The 22,163-nt window shown below is 51.5% G+C and overlaps 1 protein-coding gene across 1 annotated transcript; it reads left to right on the top strand.

Moving 5' to 3' along the window:
* Positions 1-3,513: 3,513 nt before the first annotated feature.
* Positions 3,514-21,963, top strand: LOC137542152 (uncharacterized; the record flags this gene model as incomplete). The annotated part of the gene is made up of 3 exons (XM_068263873.1): positions 3,514-4,215; positions 4,444-5,040; positions 21,811-21,963. Coding segments are annotated over 3 exons (1,452 nt in total), but the record flags the coding sequence as incomplete, so codon positions are not given.
* Positions 21,964-22,163: the final 200 nt, after the last annotated feature.

The following is a 22,163-nucleotide window of genomic DNA, read 5'->3' as shown; positions in this document are numbered from 1 at the left end:
ACAGTGGCTACAACCACTCCACCAGCCACTACTGAATCTACCACCACAACAGCTGCTACAACCACTCCACCAGCCACTACTGAATCTACCACCACAACAGTGGCTACAACCACTCCACCAGCCACTACTGAATCTACCACCACAACAGCGGCTTCAACTACTCCACCTGCAACTACTGAATCTACCACCACAACAGTGGCTACAACCACTCCACCAGTAACTACTGAATCTACCACCACAACAGCGGCTACAACTACTCCACCAGCCACTACTGAATCTACCACCACAACAGCGGCTACAACTACTCCACCAGTATCTACTGAATCTACCACCACAACAGCGGCTACAACCACTCCACCAGCCACTACTGAATCTACCACCACAACAGCGGCTACTACCACTCCACCAGTAACTACAGAATCTACCAACACAACAGCACCTACAACTACTCCACCAGCCACTACTGAATCTACCACCACAACAGTGGCTACAACTACTCCACCAGCCACTACTGAATCTACCACCACAACAGCGGCAACAACTATTCCACCAGCCACTACTGAATCTACCACCACAACAGCGGCAACAACTATTCCACTAGTAACTACTGAAATTACAACCACAACAGCGGCTACAACCACTCCACCAGCCACTACTGAATTTACCACCACCACAGCGGCTACAACCACCTTACCAGCCTCTACTGAATCTACCACCACAACAGCGGCTACAACCACTCTACCAGCCACTACTGAATCTACCACTACAACAGCTGCTACAACCACTCCACCAGCCACTACTGAATCTACCACAACAGCGGCTACAACCACTCCACCAGCAACTACTGAATCTACCTCCACAACAGCGGCCACAACCACTCCACCAGCCACTACTGAATCTACTATCACAACAGCGGCTACAACTACTCCCCCAGCCACTACTCAATTTACCACCACAACAGCGGCTACAACCACTCCACTAGCCACTAGTGAATCTACCACCACAACAGCGGCTACATCCACTCCACCAGCCACTACTGAATCTCCCACCACTACAGCGGTTACATCTACTCCACCAGCCACTACTGAATCTACCACCACAACAGCGGCTACAACCACTCCACCAGCCACTATTGAATCTACCACCACAACAGCGGCTACAACCACTCCACCAGCCACTACTGAATCTACCACCACAACAGCGGCTACAACCACTCCACCAGCCACTACTGAATCTACCACCACAGCAGCGGCTTCAACCATTCCAGCAGCCACTACTGAATCTACCACCACAACAGCGGCTACAACCACTCCACCAGCCACTACTGAATCTACCACCACTACAGCGGCTCCAACCATTCCAGCAGCCACTACTGAATCTACCACCACAATAGCGGCTACAACCACTCCACCAGCCACTACTGAATCTACCACCACAACAGCGGCTACAACCATTCCAACAGCCACTACTGAATCTACCACCACAACAGCGGCTACAACCACTCCACCAGCAACTACTGAATCTACCACCACAACAGCGGCTACGACTACTCCACCAGCCACTACTGAATCTACCACCACAACAGCAGCTACAACTACTCCACCAGCAACTACTGAATCTACCACCACAGCGGCTACAACCACTCCACCAGCCACTACTGAATCTACCACCACAACAGCGGCTACAACCACTCCACCAGCCACTACTGAATCTACCACCACAACAGCTGCTACAACCACTCCACCAGCCACTACTGAATCTACTAGTACAACACTGGCTACAACCACTCCACCAGCAAATACTGACTCTACTACTACAACCGCGGCTACAACTACTCCACCAGCAACTACTGAATCGACCACCACAACAGTGGCTACAACTACTCCACCAGCCACTACTGAATCTACCACCACAACAGTGGCTACAACTACTCCACCAGCCACTACTGCATCTACCACCACAACAGCGGCTTCAACCCCTCCACCAGCCACTACTGAATCAACCACCACAACAGCGGCTACAACTACTCCACCAGCCACTACTGAATCAACCACCACAACAGAGGCTACAACTACTCCACCAGCCACTACTGAATCTACCACCACAACAGTGGCTACAACTACTCCACCAGCCACTACTGAATCTACCACCACAACAGCGGCTACAACCACTCCACCAGCCACTACTGAATCAACCACCACAACAGCGGCTACAACTACTCCACCAGCCACTACTGAATCTACCACCACAACAGTGGCTACAACTACTCTACCAGCCACTACTGAATCTACCACCACAACAGCGGCTTCAACCACTCCACCAGCCACTACTGAATCTACCACCACAACAGCGGCTACTACCACTCCACCAGCCACTACTGAATCTACCACCACAACAGCGGCTACATCCACTCCACCAGCCACTACTGAATCTACCACCACAACAGCGGCTACAACCTCTCCACCAGCCACTACTGAATCTACCACCACAACAGCGGCTACAACCACTCCACCAGCCACTACTGAATCTACCACCACAACAGCGGCTACAACCTCTCCACCAGCCACTACTGAATCTACCACCACAACAGCGGCTACAACCACTCCACCAGCCACTACTGAATCTACCACCACAACAGCGGCTACAACCACTCCACCAGCCACTACTGAATCTACCACCACAACAGCGGCTACAACCTCTCCACCAGCTACTACTAAATCTACCACCACAACAGCGGCTACAACCACTCCACCAGCCACTACTGAATCTACCACCACAACAGCGGCTACAACCTCTCCACCAGCCACTACTGAATCTACCACCACAACAGCGGCTACAACCACTCCACCAGCAACTACTGAATCTACCACCACAACAGCGGCTACAACCACTCCACCAGCCACTACTGAATCTACCACCACAACAGCGGCTACAACTACTCCACCAGCCACTACTGAATCTACCACCACAACAGCGGCTACAACTACTCCACCAGTAACTACTGAATCTACCACCACAATAGCGGCTACAACCACTCCACCAGCCACTACTGAATCTACCACCACAACAGCGGCTACAACTACTCCACCAACCACTACTGAATCTACCACCACAACAGTGGCTACAACTACCCCACCAGCCACTACTGAATCTACCACCACAACAGCGGCTACAACCACTCCACCAGCCACTACTGAATCTACCACCACAACAGTGGCTACAACCACTCCACCAGCAACTACTGAATCTACCACCACAACAGTGGCTACAACCACTCCACCAGCCACTACTGACTCTACCACCACAACAGCGGCTACAACCATTCCAGCAGTCACTACTGAATCTACCACCACAACAGCGGCTACAACCACTCCACCAGCCACTACTGAATCTACCACCACAACAGCGGCTACAACTACTCCACCAGCCACTACTGAATCTACCACCACAACAGCGGCTACAACTACTCCACAAGCCACTACTGAATCTACCACCACAACAGTGGCTACAACCACTCCACCAGCCACTACTGAATCTACCACCACAACAGCGGCTACAACCACTCCACCAGCCACTACTGAATCTACCACCACAACAGCGGCTACAACCACTCCACCAGCCACTACTGAATCAACCACCACAACAGCGGCTACAACTACTCCACCAGCCACTATTGAATCTACCACCACAACAGTGGCTACAACTTCTCCACCAGCCACTACTGAATCTACCACCACAACAGCGGCTACAACCACTCCACCAGCCACTACTGAATCTACCACTACAACAGCGGCAACAACTACTTCACCAGCAACTACTGAATCGACCACCACAACAGCGGCTTCAACCACTCCACCAGCCACTACTGAATCAACCACCACAACAGCGGCTACAACTACTCCACCAGCCACTACTGAATCTACCACCACAACAGCGGCTACAACCACTCTACCAGCCACTACTGAATCAACCACCACAACAGCGGCTACAACTACTCCACCAGCCACTACTGAATCTACCACCACAACAGCGGCTACAACTACTCCACCAGCCACTACTGAATCTACCACCACAACAGCGGCTACAACCACTCCACCAGCCACCACTGAATCAACCACCACAACAGCGGCTACAACTACTCCACCAGCCACTACTGAATCTACCACCACAACAGTGGCTACAACTACTCTACCAGCCACTACTGAATCTACCACCACAACAGCGGCTTCAACCACTCCACCAGCCACTACTGAATCTACCACCACAACAGCGGCTGCAACCAATCCACCAGCCACTACTGAATCTACCACCACAACAGCGGCTACAACTACTCCACCAGCCACTACTGAATCTACCACCACAACAGCGGCTACAACCTCTCCACCAGCCACTACTGAATCTACCACCACAACAGCGGCTACAACCACTCCACCAGCAACTACTGAATCTACCACCACAACAGCGGCTACAACCACTCCACCAGCCACTACTGAATCTACCACCACAACAGCGGCTACAACTACTCCACCAGCCACTACTGAATCTACCACCACAACAGCGGCTACAACTACTCCACCAGCCACTACTGAATCTACCACCACAACAGCGGCTACAACTACTCCACCAACCACTACTGAATCTACCACCACAACAGCGGCTACAACCACTCCACCAGCCACTACTGAATCTAAAACCACAACAGCGGCTACAACCACTCCACCAGCCACTACTGAATCTACCACCACAACAGTGGCTACAACCACTCCACCAGCCACTACTGACTCTACCACCACAACAGCGGCTACAACCATTCCAGCAGCCACTACTGAATCTACCACCACAACAGCGGCTACAACCACTCCACCAGCCACTACTGAATCTACCACCACAACAGCGGCTACAACTACTCCACCAGCCACTACTGAATCTACCACCACAACAGCGGCTACAACTACTCGACAAGCCACTACTGAATCTACCACCACAACAGTGGCTACAACCACTCTACCAGCCACTACTGAATCTACCACCACAACAGCGGCTACAACCACTCCACCAGCCACTAGTGAATCTACTACCACAACAGCAGCTACAACTACTCCACCAGCAACTACTGAATCTACCACCACAACAGCGGCTACAACCACTCCCCCAGCCACTACTGAATCTACCACCACAACAGCGGCTACAACCACTCCACCAGCCACTACTGAATCTACCACCACAACAGCGGCTACAACCACTCCACCAGCCACTACTGAATCTACCACCACAACAGCGGCTACAACCACTCCACCAGCCACTACTGAATCTACCACCACAACAGCGGCTACAACCACTCCACCAGCCACTACTGAATCTACCACCACAACAGCGGTTACAACCACTCCACCAGCCACTACTGAATCTACCACTACAATAGCGGCTACAACCACTCCACCAGCCACTACTGAATCTACCACCACAACAGCGGCTACAACCACTCCACCAGCCACTACTGAATCTACCACCACAACAGCGGCTACAACCACTCCACCAGCCACTACTGAATCTACCACCACAACAGTGGCTACAACGACTCCACCAGCAACTACTGAATCTACCACCACAAGAGTGGCTACAACCACTCCACCAGCCACTACTGAATCTACCACCACAACAGCGGCTACAACCACTCCACCAGCAACTACTGAATCTACCACCACAACAGCTGCTACAACCACTCCACCAGCCACTACTGAATCTACCACCACAGCGGCTACAACCACTCCACCAGCCACTACTGAATCTACCACAACAGTGGCTACAACTACTCCACCAGCAACTACTGAATCTACCACAACAGTGGCTACAACTACTCCACCAGCAACTACTGAATCTACCACCACAAAAGCGGCTACAACTACTCCACCAGCCACTACTGAATCTACCACCACAACAGTGACTACAACCACTCCACCAGCCACTACTGAATCTACCACCACAACAGCGGCTACAACTACTCCACCAGCCACTACTGAATCTACCACAACAGTGGCTACAACTACTCCACCAGCAACTACTGAATCTACCACCACCACAGCGGCTACAACCACTCCACTTGCCACTACTGAATCTACCACCACAACAGCAGCTACAACCACTCCACCAGCAACTACTGAATCTACCACCACAACAGCTGCTACAACTACTCCACCAGCAACTACTGAATCTACCACCACAACAGCAGCTACAACCACTCCACCAGAAACTACTGAATCTACCACAACAGTGGCTACAACTACTCCATCAGCAACTACTGAATCTACCACCACCACAGGGGCTACAACTACTCTACCAGCCACTACTGAATCTACCACCCCAACAGCGGCTACAACCACTCCACCAGCCACTACTGAATCTACCACCACAACAGCAGCTACAACCACTCCACCAGCAACTACTGAATCTACCACCACAACAGCTGCTACAACCACTCCACCAGCCACTACAGAATCTACCACCACAACAGCGGCTACAACCACTCCACCAGCCACTACTGAATCTACCACCGCAACAGCTGCTACAACTACTCCACCAGCAACTACTGAATCTACCACCACAACAGCGGCTACAACTACTCCACCAGCCACTACTGAATCTACCACCACAACAGCGGCTACAACCACTCCACCAGCCACTACTGAATCTACCACCACAACAGCGGCTACAACCACTCCACCAGCCACTACTGAATCTACCTCCACAACAGTGGCTACAACTACTCCACCAGCCACTACTGAATCTACCACCACAATAGCGGCTACAACCACTCCACCAGCCACTACTGAATCTACCACTACTACAGTGGCTACAAGTACTCCACTAGCCACTACTGAATCTACCAACACAACAGTGGCTACAACTACTCCACCAGCCACTACTGAATCTACCACCACAACAGTGGCTACAACCACTCCACCTGCCACTACTGAATCTACCACCACAACAGCGGCTACAACTACTCCACCAGCCACTACTGAATCTACCACCACAACAGCGGCTACAACCACTCCACCTGCCACTACTGACTCTACCACCACAACAGCGGCTACAACCACTCTACCAGCCACTACTGAATCTACCACCACAACAGCGGCAACAACTATTCCAATAGTAACTACTGAAATTACCACCACAACAGCGGCTACAACCACTCCACCAGCCACTACTGAATCTACCACCACAACAGCTGCTACAACCACTCCACCAGCCACTACAGAATCTACCACCACAACAGCGGCTACAACCACTCCACCAGCCACTACTGAATCTACCACCACAACAGCTGCTACAACTACTCCACCAGCAACTACTGAATCTACCACCACAACAGCGGCTACAACTACTCCACCAGCCACTACTGAATCTACCACCACAACAGCGGCTACAACCACTCCACCAGCCACTACTGAATCTACCACCACAACAGCGGCTACAACCACTCCACCAGCCACTACTGAATCTACCTCCACAACAGTGGCTACAAATACTCCACCAGCCACTACTGAATCTACCACCACAATAGCAGCTACAACCACTCCACCAGCCACTACTGAATCTACCACTAATACAGTGGCTACAAGTACTCCACCAGCCACTACTGAATCTACCACCACAACAGTGGCTACAACTACTCCACCAGCCACTACTGAATCTACCACCACAACAGCGGCTACAACTACTCCACCAGCCACTACTGAATCTACCACCACAACAGCGGCTACAACCACTCCACCAGCCTCTACTGAATCTACCACCACAACAGTGGCTACAACCACTCCACCAGCCACTACTGACTCTACCACCACAACAGCGGCTACAACCACTCTACCAGCCACTACTGAATCTACCACCACAACAGCGGCAACAACTATTCCAATAGTAACTACTGAATCTACCACCACAACAGCGGCTACAACTACTGCACCAGCCACTACTGAATCTACCACCACAACAGCGGCTACAACCACTCCACCAGCCACTACTGAATCTACCACCACAACAGCAGCAACAACTATTCCAATAGTAACTACTGAATCTACCACCACAACAGCGGCTACAACTACTGCACCAGCCACTACTGAATCTATCACCACAACAGCGGCTACAACCACTCCACCAGCCACTACTGAATCTACCACCACAACAGCGGCTACAACCACTCCACTAGCAACTACTGAATCTACCACCACAACAGTGGCTACAACCACTCCACCAGCCACTACTGAATCTACCACCACAACAGTGGCTACAACTACTCCACCAGCAACTACTGAATCTACCACCACAACAGCGGCTACAACTACTCCACCAGCCACTACTGAATCTACCACCACAACAGTGGCTACAACTACTCCACCAGCAACAACTGAATCTACCACCACAACAGCGACTACAACCACTCCACCAGCCACTACTGAATCTACCACCACAACAGCGGCTACAACCACTCCACCAGCCACTACTGAACCTACCACCACAACAGCGGCTACAACCACTCCACCAGCCACTACTGAATCTACCACCACAACAGCGGCTACAACCACTCCACCAGCAACTACTGAATCTACCACCACAACAGCGGCTACAACCACTCCACTAGCCACTACTGAATCTACCACCACAACAGTGGCTACAACTACTCCACCAGCCACTACTGAATCTACCACCACAACAGCGGCAACAACTACTCCACCAGCAACTACTGAATCTACCACCACCACAGCGGCTACAACTACTCCACCAGCCACTACTGAATCTACCACCACAACAGCGGCTACAACCACTCCACCAGCCACTACTGAATCTACCACCACAACAGCTGCTACAACTACTCCACCAGCAACTACTGAATCTACCACCACAACAGCGGCTACAACTACTCCACCTGCCACTACTGAATCTACCACCACAACAGTGGCTACAACCACTCCACCAGCCACTACTGAATCTACCACCACAACAGCGGCTACAATTACTCCACCAGCCACTACTGAATCTACCTCCACAACAGTGGCTACAACTACTCCACCAGCCACTACTGTATCTACCACCACTATAGTGGCTACAACCACTCCACCAGCCACTACTGAATCTACCACCACAACAGCGGCTACAACTACTCCACCAGCCACTACTGAATCTACCACCACAACAGCGGCTACAACCACTCCACCAGCCACTACTGAATCTACCACCACAACAGTGGCTACAACTACTCCACCAGCAACTACTGAATCTACCACCACAACAGTGGCTACAACCACTCCACCAGCCACTACTGACGCTACTACCACAACAGCGGCTACAACCACTCCACCAGCCACTACTGAATCTACCACCACAATAGCGGCAACAACTATTCCAATAGTAACTACTGAAATTACCACCACAACAGCGGCTACAACCACTCCACCAGCTACTACTGAATCTACCACCACAACAGTGGCTACATCCTCTCCACCAGCCACTACTGACTCTACCACCACAACAGCGGCTACAACCACTCCACCAGCCACTACTGAATCTACCACCACAACAGCGGCAACAACTATTCCAATAGTAACTACTGAAATTACCACCACAACAGCGGCTACAACTACTCCACCAGCCACTACTGAATCTACCACCACAACAGCGGCTACAACCACTCCACCAGCCACTACTGAATCTACCACCACAACAGCGGCTACAACCACTCCACCAGCAACTACTGAATCTACCACCACAACAGCGGCTACAACCACTCCACCAGCCACTACTGAATCTACCACCACAACAGCTGCTACAACCACTCCACCAGCCACTACTGAATCTACCACCACAACAGCGGCTACAACCACTCCACCAGCCACTACTGAATCTACCACCACAACAGCTGCTACAACTACTCCACCAGCAACTACTGAATCTACCACCACAACAGCGGCAACAACCACTCCACCAGCCACTACTGAATCTACCACCACAACAGCGGCTACAACCAATCCACCAGCCACTACTGAATCTACCACCACAACAGCTGCTACAACCACTCCTCCAGCCACTACTGAATCTACCACCACAACAGCGGCTACAACCACTCCACCAGCCACTACTGAATCTACCACCACAACAGCTGCTACAACTACTCCACCAGCAACTACTGAATCTACCACCACAACAGCGGCTACAACCACTCCACCAGCCACTACTGAATCTACCACCACAACATCAGCTACTACTACTCCACCAGCAACTACTGAATCTACCACCACAACAGCGGCTACAACTACTCCTCCAGCCACTACTGAATTTACCACCACAACAGTGGCTACAACCACTCCACCAGCAACTACTGAATCTACCACCACAACAGCGGCTACAACTACTCCACCAGCCACTACTGAATCTACCACCACAACAGTGGCTACAACTACTCCACCAGCCACTACTGAATCTACCACCACACCCGCGGGTACAACCACTCCACCAGCCACTACTGAATCTACCACCACAACAGCGGCTACAACCACTCCACCAGCAACTACTGAATCTACCACCACAACAGTGGCTACAACCACTCCAGCAGCCACTACTGAATCTACCACCACAACAGTGGCTACAACTACTCCACCAGCCACTACTGAATCTACCACCACAACAGAGGCTACAACTACTCCACCAGCCACTACTGAATCTACCACTACTACAGTGGCTACAAGTACTCCACCAGCCACTACTGAATCTACCACCACAACAGTGGCTACAACTACTCCACCAGCCACTACTGAATCTACCACCACAACAGCGGCTACAACTACTCCACCAGCCACTACTGAATCTACCACCACAACAGCGGCTACAACCACTCCACCAGCCACTACTGAATCTACCACCACAACAGTGGCTACAACCACTCCACCAGCCACTACTGACTCTACCACCACAACAGCGGCTACAACCACTCTACCAGCCACTACTGAATCTACCACCACAACAGCGGCAACAACTATTCCAATAGTAACTACTGAAATTACCACCACAACAGCGGCTACAACCACTCCACCAGCCACTACTGAATCTACCACCACAACAGTGGCTACAACCACTCCACCAGCCACTACTGACTCTACCACCACAACAGCGGCTACAACCACTCCAACAGCCACTACTGAATCTACCACCACAACAGCGGCAACAACTATTCCAATAGTAACTACTGAATCTTCCACCACAACAGCGGCTACAACTACTCCACCAGCCACTACTGAATCTACCACCACAACAGCGGCTACAACTACTCCACCAGCCACTACTGAATCTACCACCACAACAGCGGCTACAACCACTCCACCAGCCACTACTGAATCAACCACCACAACAGTGGCTACAACTACTCCACCAGCCACTACTGAATCTACCACCACAACAGTGGCTACAACTACTCTACCAGCCACTACTGAATCTACCACCACAACAGCGGCTTCAACCACTCCACCAGCCACTACTGAATCTACCACCACAACAGTGGCTACAACCACTCCACCAGCCACTACTGAATCTACCACCACAACAGTGGCTACAACTACTCCACCAGCCACTACTGAATCTACCACCACAACAGCGGCTACAACTACTCCACCAGCCACTACTGAATCTACCACCACAACAGTGGCTACAACCACTCCAGCAGCCACTACTGAATCTACCACCACAACAGTGGCTACAACTACTCCACCAGCCACTACTGAATCTACCACCACAACAGCGGCTACAACCACTCCACCAGCAACTACTGAATCTACCACCACAACAGTGGCTACAACCACTCCAGCAGCCACTACTGAATCTACCACCACAACAGTGGCTACAACTACTCCACCAGCCACTACTGAATCTACCACCACAACAGCGGCTACAACTACTCCACCAGCCACTACTGAATCTACCACTACTACAGTGGCTACAAGTACTCCACCAGCCACTACTGAATCTACCACCACAACAGTGGCTACAACTACTCCACCAGCCACTACTGAATCTACCACCACAACAGCGGCTACAACTACTCCACCAGCCACTACTGAATCTACCACCACAACAGCGGCTACAACCACTCCACCAGCCACTACTGAATCTACCACCACAACAGTGGCTACAACCACTCCACCAGCCACTACTGAATCTACCACCACAACAGCGGCAACAACTATTCCAATAGTAACTACTGAATCTACCACCACAACAGCGGCTACAACTACTCCACCAGCCACTACTGAATCTACCACCACAACAGCGGCTACAACCACTCCAGCAGCCACTACTGAATCTACCACCACAACAGTGGCTACAACTACTCCACCAGCCACTACTGAATCTACCACCACAACAGCGGCTACAACTACTCCACCAGCCACTACTGAATCTACCACTACTACAGTGGCTACAAGTACTCCACCAGCCACTACTGAATCTACCACCACAACAGTGGCTACAACTACTCCAATAGTAACTACTGAATCTACCACCACAACAGCGGCTACAACTACTCCACCAGCCACTACTGAATCTACCACCACAACAGCGGCTACAACCACTCCACCAGCCACTACTGAATCTACCACCACAACAGCGGCTACAACCACTCCACCAGCAACTACTGAATCGACCACCACAACAGTGGCTACAACCACTCCACCAGCCACTACTGAATCTACCACCACAACAGTGGCTACAACTACTCCACCAGCCACTACTGAATCTACCACCACAACAGCGGCTACAACTACTCCACCAGCCACTACTGAATCTACCACTACAACAGTGGCTACAACTACTCCACCAGCAACAACTGAATCTACCACCACAACAGCGACTACAACCACTCCACCAGCCACTACTGAATCTACCACCACAACAGCGGCTACAACCACTCCACCACCCACTACTGAATCTACCACCACAACAGCGGCTACAACCACTCCACCAGCCACTACTGAATCTACCACCACAACAGCGGCTACAACCACTTCACCAGCAACTACTGAATCTACCACCACAACAGTGGCTACAACCACTCCACTAGCCACTACTGAATCTACCACCACAACAGTGGCTACAACTACTCCACCAGCCACTACTGAATCTACCACCACAACAGCGGCAACAACTACTCCACCAGCAACTACTGAATCTACCACCACCACAGCGGCTACAACTACTCCACCAGCCACTACTGAATCTACCACCACAACAGCGGCTACAACCACTCCACCAGCCACTACTGAATCTACCACCACAACAGCTGCTACAACTCCTCCACCAGCAACTACTGAATCTACCACCACCACAGTGGCTACAACTACTCCCCCAGCCACTACTGAATCTACCACCACAACAGTGGCTACAACTACTCCACCAGCCACTACTGAATCTACCACCACAACAGCGGCAACAACTACTCCACCAGCAACTACTGAATCTACCACTACTACAGTGGCTACAAGTACTCCACCAGCCACTACTGAATCTACCACCACAACAGTGGCTACAACTACTCCACCAGCCACTACTGAATCTACCACCACAACAGCGGCTACAACTACTCCACCAGCCACTACTGAATTTACCACCACAACAGCGGCTACAACCACTCCACCAGCCACTACTGAATCTACCACCACAACAGTGGCTACAACCACTCCACCAGCCACTACTGACTCTACCACCACAACAGCGGCTACAACCACTCCACCAGCCACTACTGAATCTACCACCACAACAGCGGCAACAACTATTCCAATAGTAACTACTGAATCTACCACCACAACAGCGGCTACAACTACTCCACCAGCCACTACTGAATCTACCACCACAACAGCGGCTACAACCACTCCACCAGCCACTACTGAATCTACCACCACAACAGCGGCTACAACCACTCCACCAGCAACTACTGAATCTACCACCACAACAGTGGCTACAACCACTCCACCAGCCACTACTGAATCTACCACCACAACAGTGGCTACAACTACTCCACCAGCCACTACTGAATCTACCACTACAACAGTGGCTACAACTACTCCACCAGCAACAACTGAATCTACCACCACAACAGCGGCTACAACCACTCCACCAGCCACTACTGAATCTACCACCACAACAGCGGCTACAACCACTTCACCAGCAACTACTGAATCTACCACCACAACAGCGGCTACAACCACTCCACTAGCTACTACTGAATCTACCACCACAACAGTGGCTACAACTACTCCACCAGCCACTACTGAATCTACCACCACAACAGCGGCAACAACTACTCCACCAGCAACTACTGAATCTACCACCACCACAGCGGCTACAACTACTCCACCAGCCACTACTGAATCTACCACCACAACAGCGGCTACAACCACTCCACCAGCCACTACTGAATCTACCACCACAACAGCTGCTACAACTACTCCACCAGCAACTACTGAATCTACCACCACCACAGTGGCTACAACTACTCCCCCAACCACTACTGAATCTACCACCACAACAGCGGCTACAACCACTCCACCAGCCACTACTGAATCTACCACCACAACAGCTGCTACAACCACTCCACCAGCCACTACTGAATCTACCACCACAACAGCGGCTACAACCACTCCACCAGCCACTACTGAATCTACCACCACAACATCGGCTACAACTACTCCACCAGCCACTACTGAATCTACCACCACAACAGTGGCTACAACCACTCCACCAGCCACTACTGAATCTACCACCACAACAGTGGCTACAACCACTTCACCAGCCACTACTGAATCTACCACCACAACAGTGGCTACAACTACTCCACCAGCAACTACTGAATCTACCACCACCACAGCGGCTACATCCACTCCACCAGCCACTACTGAATCTACCACCACAACAGTGGCTACTACCACTCCACCAGCAACTACTGAATCTACCACCACAACAGCGGCTACAACCACTCCACCAGCCACTACTGAATCTACCACCACAACAGTGGCTACAACTACTCCACCAGCAACTACTGAATCTACCACCACCACAGCGGCTACAACCACTACACCAGCAACTACTGAATCTACCACCACAACAGCGACTACAACCACTCCACCAGCCACTACTGAATCTACCACCACAACAATGGCTACAACCACTCCACCAGCCACTACTGAATCTACCACCACAACAGCGGCTACAACCACTTCACCAGCCACTACTGAATCTACCACCACAACAGTGGCTACAACTACTCCATCAGCCACTACTGAATCTACCACAACAGCGGCTATAACCACTCCACCAGCAACTACTGAATCTACCACCACAACAGCGGCTACAACCACTCCACTAGCCACTACTGAATCTACCACCACAACAGTGGCTACAACTACTCCACCAGCCACTACTGAATCTACCACCACAACAGCGGCTACAACTACCTCACCAGCCACTACTGAATCTACCACCACAACAGCGGCTACAACCACTCCACCAGCTACTACTGAATCTACCACCACCACAGCAGCTACAACTACTCCACCAGCCACTACTGAATCTACCACAACAGCGGCTACAACCACTCCACCAGCCACTACTGAATCTACCACCACAACAGCAGCTACAACTACTCCACCAGCAACTACTGAATCTACCACCACAACAGCTGCTACAACCACTCCACCAGCCACTACTGAATCTACCACCACAACAGCGGCTACAACTACTCCACCAGCCACTACTGAATCTACCACCACAACAGTAGCTACAACTACTCCACCAGCAACTACTGAATCTACCACCACAACAGCGGCAACAACCACTCCACCAGCCACTACTGAATCTACCACCACAACAGTGGCTACAACTACTCCACCAGCCACTACTGAATCTACCACCACAACAGTGGCTACAACTACTCCACCAGCAACTACTGAATCTACCACCACAACAGCGGCTACAACCACTCCACCAGCAACTACTGAATCTACCACCACAACAGCGGCTACAACCACTCCACTAGCCACTACTGAATCTACCACCACAACAGTGTCTACAACTACTCCACCAGCCACTACTGAATCTACCACCACAACAGCTGCTACAACTACCCCACCAGCAACTACTGAATCTACCACCACAACAGCGGCTACAACCACTCCACCAGCTACTACTGAATCTACCACCACCACAGCGGCTACAACTACTCCACCAGCCACTACTGAATCTACCACAACAGCGGCTACAACCACTCCACCAGCAACTACTGAATCTACCACCACAACAGCTGCTACAACCACTCCACCAGCCACTACTGAATCTACCACCACAACAGCGGCTACAACCACTCCACCAGCCACTACTGAATCTATCACCACAACAGCGGCTACAACCACTCCACCAACCACTACTGAATCTACCACCACAACAATGGCTACAACTACTCCACCAGCCACTACTGAATCTACCACCACAACAGCAGCTACAACCACTCCACCAGCAACTACTGAATCTACCACCACAACAGCTGCTACAACCACTCCACCAGCCACTACTGAATCTACCACCACAACAGCGGCTACAACTACTCCACCAGCCACTACTGAATCTACCACCACAACAGTGGCTACAACGACTCCACCAGCAACTACTGAATCTACCACCACAACAGCGGCAACAACCACTCCACAAGCCACTACTGAATCTACCACCACAACAGTGGCTACAACTACTCCACCAGCCACTACTGAATCTACCACCACAACAGTGGCAACAACTACTCCACCAGCAACTACTGAATCTACCACCACAACAGCGGCTACAACCACTCCACAAGCAACTACTGAATCTACCACCACAACAGCGGCTACAACCACTCCACTAGCCACTACTGAATCTACCACCACAACTGTGGCTACAACTACTCCACCAGCCACTACTGAATCTACCACCACAACAGTGGCTACAACTACTCCACCAGCAACTACTGAATCTACCACCACAACAGCGGCTACAACCACTCCACCAGCAACTACTGAATCTACCACCACAACAGCGGTTACAACCACTCCACTAGCCACTACTGAATCTACCACCACAACAGTGTCTACAACTACTCCACCAGCCACTACTGAATCTACCACCACAACAGCTGCTACAACTACCCCACCAGCAACTACTGAATCTTCCACCACAACAGCGGCTACAACCACTCCACCAGCTACTACTGAATCTACCACCACCACAGCGGCTACAACTACTCCACCAGCCACTACTGAATCTACCACAACAGCGGCTACAACCACTCCACCAGCCACTACTGAATCTACCACCACAACAGCAGCTACAACCACTCCACCAGCAACTACTGAATCTACCACCACAACAGCTGCTACAACCACTCCACCAGCCACTACTGAATCTACCACCACAACAGCGGCTACAACCACTCCACCAGCCACTACTGAATCTATCACCACAACAGCGGCTACAACCACTCCACCAACCACTACTGAATCTACCACCACAACAGTGGCTACAACTACTCCACCAGCAACTACTGAATCTACCACCACCACAGCGGCTACAACTACTCCACCAGCCACTACTGAATCTACCACCACAACAGCGGCTACAACCACTCCACCAGCCACTACTGAATCTACCACCACAACAGCGGCTACAACCACTCCACCAGCAACTACTGAATCTACCATCACAACAGTGGCTACAACCACTCCACCAGCCACTACTGAATCTACCATCACAACAGTGGCTACAACTACTCCACCAGCCACTACTGAATCTACCACCACAACAGTGGCTACAACTACTCCACCAGCAACTACTGAATCTACCACCACCACAGCGGCTTCAACTACTCCACCAGCAACTACTGAATCTACCACCACAACAGCGGCTACAACCACTCCACCAGCCACTACTGAATCTACCACTACAACAGCGGCTACAACCACTCCACCAGCAACTACTGAATCTACCACCACAACAGCGGCTACAACCACTCCACCAGCCACTACTGAATCTACCACCACAACAGTGGCTACAACTACTCCTCCAGCATCTACTGAATCTACCACCACCACAGCGGCTACAACTACTCCACCAGCCACTACTGAATCTACCACTACAACAGTGGCAACAACTACTCCAGCAGCCACTACTTAATCTACCACCTCAACAGCGGCTACAACTACTCCACCAGCAACTACTGAATCTACCACCACAGCGGCTACAACCACTCCACCAGCCACTACTGAATCTACCACAACAGCAGCTACAACCACTCCACTAGCCACTACTGAATCCACCACCACAAAAGCGGCTACAACTACTCCACCAGCCACTACTGAATCTACCACCAAAACAGCGGCTACAACTACTCCACCAGCCACTACTGAATCTACCACCACAACAGCGGCTACAACCACTCCACCAGCCACTACTGAATCTACCACCACAACAGCAGCTACAACTACTCCACCAGCCACTACTGAATCTACCACCACAATAGTAGCTACAACCACTCCACCAGCCACTACTGATTCTACCACCACAACAGCGGCTACAACTACTCCACCAGCCACTACTGAATCTACCACCACAACAGCAGCTACAACCACTCCACCAGCCACTACTGAATCTACCACCACAACAGCGGCTACAACCACTCCACCAGCCACTACTGAATCTACCACCACAACAGCTGCTACAACTACTCCACCAGCCACTACTGAATCTACCACCACAACAGCGGCTACAACCACTTCACCATCCACTACTGAATCTACCACCACAACAGCGGCTACAACTACTCCACCAGCCACTACTGAATCTACCACAACAGCGGCTACAACTACTCCACCAGCCACTACTGAATCTACCACCACAACAGCGGCTACAACCACTTCACCATCCACTACTGAATCTACCACCACAACAGCGGCTACAACCACTCCACCAGCCACTACTGAATCTACCACAACAACAGCGGCTACAACTACTCCACCAGCCACTACTGAATCTACCACCACAACAGTGGCTACAACCACTTCACCAGCCACTACTGAATCTACCACCACAACAGCGGCTACAACTACTCCACCAGCCACTACTGAATCTACCACCACATTAGCTGCTACAACTACTCCACCAGCCACTACTGAATCTACCACCACAACAGCGGCTACAACCACTCCACCAGCCACTACTGAATCTACCACCACAACAGCGGCTACAACTACTCCACCAGCCACTACTGAATCTACCACCACAACAGCTGCTACAACTACTCCACCAGCCACTACTGAATCTACCACCACAACAGCGGCTACAACCACTCCACCAGCCACTACTGAATCTACCACCACAACAGCGGCTACAACTACTCCACAAGCCACTACTGAATCTACCACCACAACAGCTGCTACAACCACTACACCAGTAACTACTGAATCTACCACCACAACAGCGGCTACAACTAATTCACCAGCCACTACTGAATCTACCACCACAACAGCGGCTACAACTACTCCACCAGCATCTGCTCAACCTGCTTTATGATTCCCCATGAATTCTATGACTATGACACTTGCTAATACGTTTCTACCAGTAAATATTGAATCTGTCACTTCAGCAGGTGCTACATGTGATCCAATATATTATTTACAGCAAATAATAACTGTGTCTGTTAGAAAAGTGCATTCTCAAGAGCCAGTGCTTATTTTCTTCCAACTCCTGGGCAAGCAAGTCAGCAGAGGTCCACTATACCAGCAGCCACGCCCCGGCAGTACAAAGACCGCTGAGGCAATGACCTCCACTATACCAGCAGGCACACCCCGCAGTACAAGGACCGCTGATGCAATGACCTCCACTATAACAGCAGCCACACCCAGCAGTACAAGAACCGCTGAGGCAATGACCTCCACTATACCAGCAGCCACACCCAGCAGTGCAAGGACCGCTGAAGCAATGACCTCCACTATACCAGCAGCCACACCCAGCAGTACATGGACCTCTGAGGCAATGACCTCCACTATACCAGCAGCCACACCCAGCAGTACATGGACCACTGAGGCAATGACCTCCACTATACCAGCAGCCACACCCAGCAGTACAAGGACCGCAGAGGCAATGACCTCCACTATACCAGCAGCCACACCCAGCAGTACAAGGACCGCTGAGGCAATGACCTCCACTATACCAGCAGCCACACCCAGCAGTACATGGACCACTGAGGCAATGACCTCCACTATACCAGCAGCCACACCCAGCAGTACAAGGACCACTGAGGCAATGACCTCCACTATATCAGAAACCACACCCAGTAGTACAAGGACCGCTAAGGCAACAACCTCCACTATACCAGCAGCCACACCCCGCAGTACAAGGACCGCTGAGGCAATGGCCTCCACTATACCAGCAGCCACACCCCGCAGTACAAGGACCGCTGAGGCAATGACCTCCACTATATCAGAAACCACGCCCCGCAGTACATGGACCGCTGAGGCAATGACCTCCACTATACCAGCAGCCACTCCCCGCAGTACAAGGACCGCTGAGGCAATGACCTCCACTATACCAGCAGCCACACCCCGCAGTACAAGGTCAGCTGAGGCAATGACCTCCACTATACCAGCAGCCACACCCCGCAGTACAAGGACCACTGAGGCAATGACCTCCACTATACCAGCAGCCACACCCCGTAGTACATGGACCGCTGAAGCAATGAGCTCCACTATACCAGCAGCCACACCCAGCGGTACAAGTGCCGCTGAGGCAATGACCTCCACTATATCAGAAACCCCACCCAGCAGTACAAGGACCACTGAGGCAATGACCTCCACTATACCAGCAGCCACACCCCAGCAGTACAAGGACCGCTGAGGCAATGACCTCCACTATACCAGCAGCCACACCCCGCAGTACAAGGACCACTGAGGCAATGACCTCCACTATACCAGCAGCCACGCCCTGCAGTACAAGGACCGCAGAGGCAATGACCCCCACTATACCAGCAGCCAAGACCCACAGTACATGGACCGCAGCAGAGGCAATGACCTCCACTATACCGGCAGCCACACCCCTCAGTACAAGGACCGCTGAGGCAATGATCTTCACTATACCAGCAGCCACACTCAGCAGTACATGGACCGCTGAGGCAATGACCTCCACTATACCAGAATCCACACCTATCAGTATAAGGACAGCTGAGACAATGACCTCCACTTTACCAGCAGGCACACCCAGCAGTACAAGGACCGCTGAGGCAATGACCTCCACTATACCAGCAGCCACACCCCAGCAGTACAAGGATTGCGGAGGCAATGACCTCCACTATACTAGCAGCCACACCCGCAGTACAAGGACCACTGAGGCAATGACCTCCACTATACCAGAAACTACACCCAGCAGTACAACGACCACTGAGGCAATGACCTTCACTATACCAGCAGCCACACCCCGCAGTACAAGGACCGCTGAGGCAATGACCTCCACTATACCAGCAGCCACACCCAGCAGTAAAAGGACCGCTGAGGCAATTACCTCCACTATAACAGCAGCCACGCCCAGCAGTACAAGGACCACTGAGGCAATGACCTCCAATATAACAGCAGCCACACCTAGCAGTACATGGACCGCAGAGGCAATGACCAATGCTATAGTCCTGCTCTTCACCCCGGAATGTAGAGACAATACATCCTAGAACTGCTATGCCTGATATACCACATCTAGAAACGTGCCAAGATGAGTCTGTTCCTCTCCCTGGACGCAGCCGCAACATCTCCATCCAGAAGTCTACAAGTGACTCCTCCTGTGTCAGCCCAGCTATGTTTACATTTAGTGAGTTTCCATAAAGAGAAATGTGTAAACAATGTTGTCATCTAATGTTGTGAATTAAATGTTATGATCAAGCAGCCTGGACTCTCAGTGTTAATTCACCACCTTCGCTATATACAAGAAGAAGCCACCTTCCTGTCCTCATCATTTTCCCCCGATGCTAAGCCTGTCCTCAGCCCACTCTGTGGTGATTGTGCTGAGAGTAATGAAGTGTGCAGGGGGGGGGGGTTCTGCCTAGTTGGGGAGCA

Source organism: Hyperolius riggenbachi, chromosome 2 (genome assembly GCF_040937935.1).
Source record: "Hyperolius riggenbachi isolate aHypRig1 chromosome 2, aHypRig1.pri, whole genome shotgun sequence".
Classification (NCBI taxonomy): Eukaryota; Metazoa; Chordata; class Amphibia; order Anura; family Hyperoliidae; genus Hyperolius; species Hyperolius riggenbachi.
The sequence above is the reverse complement of the archived record's forward strand: the minus strand, read 5'-3'. Positions and strand labels throughout refer to the sequence as shown.